This window comes from Rattus norvegicus, chromosome 1 (genome assembly GCF_036323735.1).
Source record: "Rattus norvegicus strain BN/NHsdMcwi chromosome 1, GRCr8, whole genome shotgun sequence".
NCBI classification, from domain to species: Eukaryota; Metazoa; Chordata; class Mammalia; order Rodentia; family Muridae; genus Rattus; species Rattus norvegicus.
In genome coordinates this window covers 255,365,145-255,377,476 of record NC_086019.1, presented here as the reverse complement: position 1 = coordinate 255,377,476, position 12,332 = coordinate 255,365,145, and the positions used below count along the sequence as shown (strand labels likewise).

The 12,332-nt window shown below is 44.8% G+C and overlaps 1 protein-coding gene and 1 non-coding gene across 3 annotated transcripts in view; both read left to right on the top strand.

Annotated features, from left to right (window-relative positions):
* The window catches only part of Arl3 (ADP ribosylation factor like GTPase 3), a 46,010-nt gene that overhangs the window by 10,611 nt on the left and 23,067 nt on the right, over positions 1-12,332 (top strand). For both annotated transcript variants that reach the window (NM_022700.2, XM_006231559.5), the window contains exon 3: positions 7,921-8,037. In NM_022700.2, coding sequence (NP_073191.1) covers positions 7,921-8,037 — 117 coding nt within the window. The remainder of the gene's footprint in view (positions 1-7,920; positions 8,038-12,332) is intronic.
* On the top strand, positions 6,797-6,871 carry Trnah-aug (transfer RNA histidin (anticodon AUG)). The gene has a single exon. It is a non-coding gene; the product is annotated as a tRNA-His (tRNA).

Below are 12,332 nucleotides of genomic sequence, written 5' to 3'. Positions count from 1 at the left end.
TCTGGTGTGTCTGAAGACAGCTGCAGTGGACTCATATATAATAAATGAGTAAATCTTTTATTAAAAAAAAGCAACCTGGAGGAGAGAGTTTGAGCTCATTCCAGATTATAGTCCATCATCCTGGGGAAGTGAAGGCAGGAGCATGAGGCAGAGTCACATCCGGCCAAAAGCAGAGAGAGCAAGTGCATGAGAGGGCCAACTTCTGCTGAGCCCTTCCCTGTACCACACCCAGGACTCATGCTCAGGAAGCACAGCAGGCCTTCCACCTCAGTTAACCATGACAGATCCCACAGATATGCTGGTGGGCCAGCCTGATCCAGACAGTCCCTGACTGAGACTCTTCCCAGGTGGTTCTAGAAGGTGTTAAGGTGGCTATTAAAACTGACCAGCACAGTGCTGTGGGAGATAGAAATCTAGACGCTTCACTTGTGAGAAAAGCCTATATGGTCTAAGAATAATTAGATTTGAAATACACATCCAAGAAAGTCTTGCATAGGGCCTGGGGATTTGGCTCAGTGGTAGAGCGCTTGCCTAGGAAGCGCAAGGCCCTGGGTTCAGTCCCCAGCTCCGGAAAAAAAGAACCAAAAAAAAAAAAAAAAAAAAGAAAGTCTTGCATATGAACTAGTTAGAGTAGTCTGCCTCATAGACACAGGAAGTACAGCAGCCATTCGAGTGGGAGAGTAGGGAGCTTTACCTACTGTATAAACCAGGGCTTGTGAGCTGAGAACCATTTTGGGGGTGGATGCAAACAATGTAAATGTACTTAGTGCCATCAGACTTTATAGTATAACATGGTTAAATATATGTGAGAGAGGCGTTGGGGATTTAGCTCAGTGGTAGAGCGCTTGCCTAGCAAGCGCAAGGCCCTGGGTTCGGTCCCCAGCTCCGAAAAAAAGAACCAAAAAAAAAAAAAAAAAAATATATATATATATATATATATATATGTATATATATATGTGAGAAAGAGAGAGAGAGAGTGTGAGTGTGTGTGTGAGAGATTATATATATATTGAAATGATTGAGTAACCCAAGGTGGCACATGCCTTTAATCTGAGCACTCAGGAAGCAGAGTCAGGTAAATTTATTTTTGTGAGTTTGAGGCAGCCTGGTCTAGAGTGAATTCTAGGATGGCCAAGACTTAATAGAGACCTTGTCTAAAAAAACAAAGGGTAAGTAAGTATATTTATGCCATGAATATCCTACCACAATTTTAAGTGTATGTACACACATTTCAATCCTCTTTCTTAGGCTAAATGATTATACCTAGCCCTCCTCCCCCATCACGCTAAGGATGGAGCAGAGCAGGTGCACACCATGGAGCTTAGGGAGGGTGGCGCACACTTGTAACCGCACATCTGGAAGGTAGAGGACAGAGGAGCAGGAGTTGAAAGCACTCCCTGGCTCCATTGTAAAGTCTAGGTCAGCCTGGGCTCCAGAGAGTGGCTCAAAGGAAAAACAGTCTGTGGCCAGGCATGGTGGCAGACACCAGTAACTCGGAGGCAAGAGGAGGATGAGACGTTTGGAGCACTGTGATCTACATAGTGAGCACCAGGGCTAGAGAGAGGGCTCAGTGGTTAGATCTTACAGAAGCACTTAGGATCTTACTGCAGACCTGGATTCAGTTCCCAGCACCCACAGGGCAGTTCTCTCACAACTGCCCGTAGCTCCAGTTCCAGGGCACCCAGCTTCTCCTTCCTGCATAGCAGATATTTACAATTCAAACAGTAGTAAAACTACAGTTACCAAGTAGCAATGAAATAATTTCATGGTTGGGGTTATTTCAACATGAGGAAATATATTTAAGGGTTGCAGCATTAGGAAGTGTGAAAACCACTGCTTTAAAACATGTAAGCATTTGTGCAGACCAGCCTTAGTTAGCATTTTCTGTCCATGGTCATGAGACCCTGGCGTCAGGTTACCGGCTGTGCGGGTGTGAGTTCGTCATGGCCTGTGAGTCTTAGCAATTCGCAACTCTTTGCAGAAAAGTCATTTCAGCTGCTACCAAATGAGCAATTTTACAGCTTCTGAGCAAATGTAATGTATAGCCCAAGGAGGAGCAAATTACAGCAGTCTAGCCTACAAGGCTGAAAACACATATCAGTGTGTCAGGATCTCTGCCAGAAAGAGAAGGGCTGTGGGTTAGTATTAGCAGTAGACGGCATTTTCCAGAACCCTGAAATGGAGGCGTCCAAAGTGCAGACAGAGTGGGTCTCCGGTTATAACGCACTGTTCCAGTGCCTCGCTTCAGGCTGCGTTTGCTGTGTTTACACGGTCGACTCTATATTGTGAGGTTTTATCCTTATTCTGTAAAACACACTCTTAGTGCATTGTTTAATATTTGAAAAGACATTAGATGTTCACTTACTGTAGTCAGTTTAGAAAGCAGAAATAAGTAAAATTGAGACACTGGAGAAGAGCTGGGGACATGGCTCAGCGGAAAAGGGGGCTTGCTGCCAAATCAGATAGCACATGTTCAATCCCCGGGAACTTCATGTCGAAAAGAGGGACCATTTCCTCACACTTAGCCGTGGTGCACACCCACACTCAAAAAACATAGTAAGGAGGAAGAATTTTTTTTTTTTGTTTAGAATTTAAAAAGAAAATATGTATAGTGCCTGTGGTAGTTTGAGTAAAGTGGCCCCCATAGGCTCATGGATGAGAAAGACTAGGGATGTGGCCTTGTTGAAGGGGATGGGCTTTGGAGTTTCAAAATCCCAGGCTCTCTTTTCTCAGCCCTCAGGCCAGGCTGTATGAGGCTCTGAATTACAACTCCAGCACCGTGTCTGACTGTGCACCTTGCTCTCCACCATGATAAAGGATTACACCTCTGAAAGTGTAAGCCAGCCCCAATTAAATGCTTTTTCTGATAGAGTTTCCTTGGTCATAGTGTCTCTTCACAGCAACACAACAGTGACTAAAACAAAGTCAATTAGAGCCACCGCTAGCATTTAGGAATGTCACCATTCAGGTGACATAGATGGGCATAAGTGATAGGTATGTTTAAGATAAAAACATCTCAGCATGGTTGTGCATACCCTCAAACCTAGTATTTGAGAGGCACAGACAGGAGGATCTCTGTGAGTTCCAGGCCAGCCTGGTCTACATAATGAGTTCCAGGCTACAGAGTGAGACTTACCTCAAAAATAAAATAAAATGTAATAGCAGATTCTATAGAATATAGCATTTTGCCAGAAAGGATGAGGGGACAATGGCACACACCTTTAATCCAGTAGTCAGGAGGCAGAGGTAAGCTGATATGAGTTCGAGGCCAGCCTGCTCTGTTGAGTGAGTTCCAGACAGCTACGAAACCCTGTCTCAAGAAGGAAAACAAGGGCAGGAGAGATGGCTTCAGCCTTGACAATGGACTCTTCTATCTTATTAACCTCATATACTAACTTTTTAACCTATGTGTCACATATAACATAATCACCTAGGGGGTCTGTTAAAAGAGATTCCCAGGGCTGAAGAGATGGCTCAGTGGTTAGGAGCACTGACTACTCTTCCAGAGGACCTGAGTTCAATTCCCAGCAACCACATGGTGGCTCACAACCATCTGTAATAGGATCTAGATGCCCTTCTCTGGTGTGTCTGAAGACAGCTACAGTGTACTCATATATATTAAATGAATAATACTTTTTTAAAAAGAAGGAAAGGCATCTCCATCAAGCTGCAGGAAGAAGAGAGGGAGAGGAGAGATAACGATGTTCCTGAGGTCTCAGCCCTACATCAGGAGATCACTGAGGTAGATCCTGACACCAAGGAAATGCTGAAGCTTCTGGACTTTGGCAGTCTCTCCAACCTCCAGGTCACTCAGCCTACGGTTGGAATGAATTTCAAAACACCACGTGGAGCTGTTTAATCCATTATGCCATATTTTCAATAAACCTGAAAACAAGAAAAAAAAAGAAGGAAAACACAAAGAATATAGCATTTTATATCATCTTTTTTACTCAAAGTGTTGGGATTAAAGACATGTACCACCACACTTGGCATGATTTACAGAAGTTTGATAAATTACCTTTTTAAAATTATATTTGTTTACTTTGGGTTAGGCTGCAAACAGGGGCCACAGCAGATCAGGTCACGTGGAAATCAGGGGACAACTCTAAGGACTAGTTCTTCCCTTCCACCCTCTGGGTCCCGGGGCTGAACTCAGTTGCCCTGCTTGGCAGGAAACACCTTTACCCACTCAGCCAACACTGGCTTGAGTTTAAGGTTTGGTTGTTTTTTTGTTTTTTGTTTTTAAGATTTATTTATGTATTTTATGTATATGAGTACACTAACACCAGAAGAGGGCATCAGATCCCATTACAGATGGTTGTGAGCCACCACGTGGTTGCTGGGAATTGAACTCAGGACCTCTGGAAGAGCAGTCAGTGCTCTTAACCTCTGAGCCATCTCTCCAGGCCTTGAGTTTAAGATATTGTCTAGTTTGTGCAAGGCCCTGGCTTCAATCCCTAGCACAGTAGAAACAAAACCAGAAAAGCCAGAAGTTTAGGAGTTGATACATCTGGTCACATGATAGCACTTACAACTGTTTAGTCTGTTTCGGTCCAGAAAGGGTCAACAGTACTCGACTCTATATTTAATAGCGTTGTTGAGGAGCAGAATTTTCAAATTACAACATGGCATCGTGACACAGTCCTATAGTGGCAGCAACTAAGAGGTGGAGGCAAGAGAATCGGAAGTTGATGGTCTTCTCAGCCACCACATAGTGAGTTCAAGGCCACCCTGGACTGCATAGATCCTATCTCAAAAAAGGAGGAAGAGTAGGAAGAAGGGAGAGGTGGAGGAGGAGGAGGAGGAAGGAAAAAGAAGAAGAAGAGAAGAAGCAGCAGCAACAGCAACAGAAGAAAGGAAAGAGAATATTTCAGAATGTACAACTTGTCAGCAAGTAGCCATGAAGCAGCCACTGTCACTTTCGTGATAAGTTGAAGCCATTTCCCTTCAGAGTTCTTGAACCGATACTTTATTTGGTCCTGGGTGATTTAGAAGAGTCCTACTCAGCAGTTCTCCTCTGTAAGTTCCTCTGTGGAACGAGCAACAGTGTTGCCTGTACCAGTGCGCTGGGCCAGGCCTGGTGCGCTAGGCAGCGGTGTTGGCGAGCAGCCAGGAGCAGCAGATGGTTTGGAGGCATCCCCAGACCCACGTAATTCCAGTTACTCTGGATGAAATGTCACGGATGTTGTGGCAAAGTATTGATTGGATATTCAAATCCTGGATTCTCTTCATCATTCTTGCCAAAGAATATTTTTCCCTCTTTCTCATGCAGTGCCTTCCTCCTGAACCCCAAAGGTCTTGTTAGTTTGTTTCTCTCTACACTAATTCCCAGTTGCCATGACTTGCTTTCCCTGAGTTTTACTCTGAATGCTAAAACAAAGATTTTTTTCCCTTCCTTTTCTTCCTTCTTTCCTTTCTTTCTTTTATTCTTACTCATTTTTATCCATTTTATTTTTTGCGATAGGGTCTTAGTCTGAGCCCTGGCTAGCCTGAAATTCACCAAGTTGCCCACCACACTGGTTTTGAACTTGTAGCAATATTCCTGCATCAGCTCTCTAAGTACTGGGATTAAAAACATGTATTCCGGGCTGGAGAGATGGCTCAGCGGTTAAGTGCACTGACTGCTCTTCCAGAGGTCCTGAGTTCAATTCCCAGCAACCACATGGTGGCTCACAACCGTCTGTAATGGGATTCAATGCCCTTTTCTGGTGTGTCTGAGGACAGTGTACTCACATATATAAAATAATTGGGTTCGGTCCCCAGCTCCGAAAAAAAGAACCAAAAAAATAATAATAATAATAATAAATAAATAAATCTTTAAAACAAAACAAAACAAAAAAACCCCCAACTCTTTAAAAAACAAAAAACAAAAAACATGTATTCCTTGCCTGGTAGTTTTTCTTTTCAAGTTCATCCAAGGTGCCTCCTAAAGCAGTTTCAAATGAGCCCTTGTTGGCTCGCATCATGGTCTGTGACTAAGGCCATCACTTCTGAGACTGAATGTGTGCTCCAGCAGACACCGCCTCCTCACTCCTCTTACAGTCCAACCCCATCTGCCTTACAGTTGCCTCAGCTCAGCTCCTTTCTCCTGTTGACCCATGAGACGTTTCTGTAGAGCCCCCAGATTTGCTTGTCTCTCCTTAAACTTAGCATCCGTTCTTTGTTCTTGTCTTTAACTTCAGCTTCTGCTTTCTGTCACACATAATATCCTGAAGACCTCATGAGGAGAGAGGTCTGTGTTGACCACAGGTAACCCATGTACCAATATCCTTAGCAACATACAGGTTTACAAATACATAATATGGATTTTTCCATGGCTTTTGAAAGGTGGAACCTGGGGCCCTGTGAATGTTAGGCAAGCTCCCTGCCTCCATGCTACGCCTCAGTCATACTTTGTGTGTGTGTGTGTGTGTGTGTGTGTGTGTGTGTGTGTGTGTGTGTGTGTGTGCTAGGTATGTAGCACACACCTCTAACCCCGGTATTGGAGAAGGAAAGCAGGAGTACAGGGGTCCATTCTCTGCTACTAGCAACTTCCAGCCTAGCCTGGGCTACATGAAAGCTTAACTCAGGGGGAAAAAAAAACAAGGAAGGAAAGAAAGAAAGTAACCTTCTTGCCTTGACATTATTAACAAACATTTATAAGTATTTTCTTTACTATCCAGGTAAGCCATTTGCAGTATTAAGAGAATCACATTGTATCATATCTGGCAGAGTACTTCAGAACTAATATAAAAAGTAGCTATTAAGATTTGGGAGTGTGGGGGCTGGAGAGATGGCTTAAGAGTTAGATAGAGGGGTTGGGGATTTAGCTCAGTGGTAGAGCGCTTGCCTATGAAGCGCAAGGCCCTGGGTTCGATCCCCAGCTCCGAAAAATAGAAAAAGGAAAAAAAAAAAGAGTTAGATAGAGCCTTTGTTACTCTTATTTTTGGGGCTGGGGAGGTGAGACAGGTCTCTGTGTAGCCCTGTCTGTCTGTCTTGGAACTTGCTCTGTAGACCGGGATGGCCTCAAACTCACAGAGATCTCCCTGCCCTGTCCTCCTTTGGAGTGCGGGGGTTAAAGGTGTGCACCACCCTGGACAGGCACAGCCGGTTGCTCTTGCAAAGAAGTCAGGTTCAGTTCCTACCACCCAAGTGTTATCTCACAGTTCTCTGTAACTTCAGTTCCATGCAATCCAATTGCCTCTTCTGACCTACATATCAGCCATGTGCACGACATGCACACATACATGCTGACAAAATACTCATATACATTAAATAAATGGAAAAAGTAAAAAATAATACCAATAATATCTGGAATAGAGGCATGGTGTGGTTCACCATTAGTCTTGGCACTGGACAGGCAGATGCAGGTGTGTCTTTATAATGTCACGGGTAGCATGATCTGCAGAGTGAATTACATTTCAAAAAGGGTCTGGAGAGATAGCTCAGCCAGTAAAGATAGCAACTGCTCTTCAGAGGGCCTAGGTTCAGTTCCCAGCACACGCTGACTCAGAAGCTTCTGTTGCTCCAATCCCAGGGAACCAATGCTCTCTCTTCTGATCCCCATGGGCACTGCATCTGTGTCCATTCACAGATACATAAAGTAAAAAAAAATAGCCAAGTATGGTGTCACACGCCTTTAATCCTAGCACTCAAGAGGCAGAGGGAGGCAGATCTTTGTTAGTTTAAGACGAGCATGGTCTACATAGTGAGTTCCAGGACAGCCAGAGCTGTATAGTGGCATTCTGTCTCAAAAATAGAGAGAGAGAGAGAGAGAGAGAGAGAGAGAGAGAGAGAGAGAGAGAGAGAGAGAGACACAGAGAGAGGCTTGCAATACAGCTTGCTGGTGTAGCATGTGTGTTGTACCTGAAGCTTTCCTGTACCATCAAATGTAACTTTGTAAGAGTTAATTGGTCTTTTTGTTGTTGTTGTTTCTTTCAGGGATTTAACATCAAAAGTGTACAGTCACAAGGTTTTAAACTGAATGTATGGGACATTGGCGGACAGAGGAAAATCAGACCATACTGGAGAAGCTATTTTGAAAACACTGATATTCTTGTAAGTAATGGTGATGTACCTACCTGTCATTGCTAACATCGATCCGAGTGAGCAGGGCCAACAGAAGACTGCAGCTTGTGAAGGAACCAGATGTTGGGTTGTCTCTCAGTGACAGTGTTGTGCCCATACCACACCAGCAAAGTGTTTAGTAATCACCACAAAATGAATAAATAGCAAAGGAGGTCAGAGGCTCTGTCTCCCTACTAGTCAGCACATTATGTCTCCATAAGAGCAGTAGTTAAGGGGCCATGATCAGGTTCGTTTTTCTGTTAGCTAAAGAATTAAAAGTCAAGAAAAAGCTTCAGCGGCACAGGCGGCCTGAGAGAATCTCACTCCACAGAGTGAGACAGAGGCTGTGGCTGAAGAAAGACTGATGAGGAAGCAGACTCGGAAAGACACCACACACACACGCACACACACGCACACTCCACATGCACACACACACACACACTTACTCCACATACACACACACATACACACACATACACGCATACTCCACATGCACACACATACACACACACATACATACACACACACACTCCACATGCACACACATACACACACACTCCACATGCACACACACACACTCCACATGCACACACACACACTCCACATGCACACACACACACTTACTCCACATGCACACACATACACACACACATACTCCATATGCACACACATACACACACACATACTCCACATGCACACACATACACACACACATACTCCACATGCACACACATACACACACACATACTCCACATGCACACACACATACACACATACACGCATACTTCACATGCACACACATACACACACACACTCCACATGCACACACATACACATACACACACATACACACACATATACACACATACATACACACACATACTCCACATGCGCACACACATACACACACATATATACACATACTCCACATACACACACATACACACACACATACGTATACACACACACACTCCACATGTGCACACACACATACACACACATATGCAAACATATACACATACACACATACTCCACATGCACACACACACATACACACACTCCATATGCACATACACATACACACACACATACACACACACTCCACATGCACACACATACACACACTCCACATGCACATACACACACACATACACACATACTCCACATGCACACATATACACATACACACACACACTCCATATGCACAACATAGACATACACACACACATACACACACACTCCACATGCACATACACACACACATACACACATACTCCACATGCACACACATACACATACACACACACACATACTCCACATGCACACACATACACACACACTCCACATGCACATACACACACACATACACACATACTCCACATGCACACACATACATATACACACACATACTCCACATGCACACACATACACACACACACCCCACATGCACACACATACACACACACATACTCCACATGCACACATATACACATACACACACACACTCCATATGCACAACATAGACATACACACACATACACACACACTCCACATGCACATACACACACACATACACACATACTCCACATGCACACACATACACATACACACACACACATACTCCACATGCACACACATACACACACACTCCACATGCACATACACACACACATACACACACACTCCACATGCACATACACACACACATACACACATACTCCACATGCACACACATACATATACACACACACATACTCCACATGCACACACATACACACACACACCCCACATGCACACACATACACACACACACCCCACATGCACACACACATACTCCACATGCACACACACACACACCCCACATACACACCCCACATGCACACACACCCCACATGCACACACACATATTACACATGCACAACATACACATACACACACACATACACACACACACATACTCCACATGCACACACACACATACTCCACATGCACAGCATAGACATACAAACACACATACACATACACACTTACTCCACATGCACACACACACACCCCACATGCACACACACACATACTCCACATGCACACACACACACATACCCCACATACACACCCCACATGCACACACACACACATGCACACACACATATGCACCGATACTGCCAAGGTTCTCCCCTGAGATAGACAAGATTTGCTAATGGGTCAGAGGTGAGGGATCAGAAGAGAGAAGCCAAGGAGATCTCCATGTGGATTTGTTTTGGTGTTTCTTGTTTTGTTTTATGACAAGGTCTCATGTGTCCCAAGCTGGCCTCAAACTTACTGTTTAATTGATGACCTTGAACTCCTGATCTTCCTCCTCCCAGCACCCTATTACTGTGATTACAGATGTGTGCCACCAGACCCAGTTGGTGTTTTGGGGTTTTCTTTCCCTTGAATCAGGGTCTCACTGTGTAATTTAGGCTGGCCTGAAACTCACGGAAATCATCCTGCTTAGCTTCCTGAATGTTAGGATATAGGAGTAGCTGTCTTGTCTGCCACATCATTGTTCTGGTGAAAGGAAGTCTATTAACATGGTTGAAAGCATGTGCCTGGGCAGCAGTGGGTGAAGGAAGGAACGTGGTTGGGACATGTTAGACTTAAGGAGCTTCCACTCACAAGGGAGACTTCAGAGAGCCAGCCGGCTGTGTATGAAGCTCACGTGAGAGTTCCAGGCTAGAAATAACTTGGGAGTCATCAGTATGTGCATTGTAACTAACGCCTTGAAATTAGATGAGGCCACAAAAGCTGTGACTTAGAGGGAAGGAAAGTCAGGGTGGGACTTTGAGGCATCCTGACTCTCACAGGTTAGATGAGCTAAGAGCCTTCCATCACTGTAGCACATCACCAGCACAATCAGCTTAGGAAAGGTTTCATTTGCCACTCCATGGCCTGCTAACCTGTTGTTCGGGGCCTTTGGTAAGGCTGCACTGTAGCAGGCAGTGTAAAGGAAGCCTGCTCCCCGAGTAGCCAGGGTCTCACAGTTGCCCTAAGCCATGCTCTCGGTGGCCCAGCCCACCCCCACCCCGCCACAGGCCTCACACACTTCAATGTCCCCCTTTCCTAAGGCCTGGCACCAGTGGCCTCAGCCTCGTAAGCTCTCAGCTCCTTGTTCTTTGCTCCCTGCCTTCAGCTGTGTCACCCTGACCATTCATGTGCTTTGCACACATCTGCCTTTGTCACTACCAGTTTTCTTTGCTTTTAATTATTCTTCCTCTTCATCCTCCTCTTCCTCTTCCCCCTCTTCTTTTCCTCTTCCGTCTTCTCCTTCTCTCCCTCTCTTCCTCCTCCTCCTCCCGGTCCAGCCCAGGGGCTCCCATGTGCTTGGTGTCAGGCACTCTGCCCCTGAGCTGTGTCTCTGGCTCACTTCATTCATGTTTTCATTTATTTAATGCCTGTTCCTCTCACAAGAGAAATTCCATCATAATAGAGACTTTTATATTTTTTAAATTTCTATTTCTTATTTGCGTGTTTATGTCTGTGTGTGCATGCACATGTGCATGAGTACATGCATGTATGTATGTGATGTGTATGTGTGCTTAGGTACATGTGGAGACCAAAAGACGGCCTCATGGGTCATTTCTCTCCTTCCCTATCCTGCGGTTTCCAGGGATCAAGTTTGGGCCCTGCTCAGCCATCTTGCAGGACCTGTTTTTGTTTTGTTTTGTTTTCTCCTGTGTTATTGGTTCCTGGGAAAGTACCTCAGAGAATAAAAGGAAAACAGTTGAAGATGGTTTTTTACATGAGAGAGAGTGTGATTTAAATTACCTTCCAGATCCAAGACTGTGTATTCTTGAGGTCAAGTCCAGGCCTGCTAAGTCCCTGTCTGAAATGAGACCTGTGGTACAGAGGAGGAGCTGTCTGAAGAACTGAGCACATCCACTCACTAGCATTCTGTTTTGTTCCATTGTTTTTCAAGAGAAAGTTTCTCTGTGTGGCCCTGGCTGTCCTGGAGCTAGCTCTATAGACCAGGCTGGCCTCAAACTCACAGATCTCACTGCCTCCACCTCCCCAGTGCTGGAATTAAAGGCGTGCACCACTACTCTGGCCTCACTAACATTCTTAAATTGAGAATGTAAAAGTGTGCTCCCCTTAGCAAACGCACTGCCGCATGGCATCCTACAAGCTCATCACATTTCTGGCCCTCTGAAGTACGGTTTCAGCCTGTTCTTCACGCTGGATTAGCAGCTCAAGTGGATGAGAACAAACAGGATGCCGTCAGTTCATCCATCTTCACCCAGCTATTTATT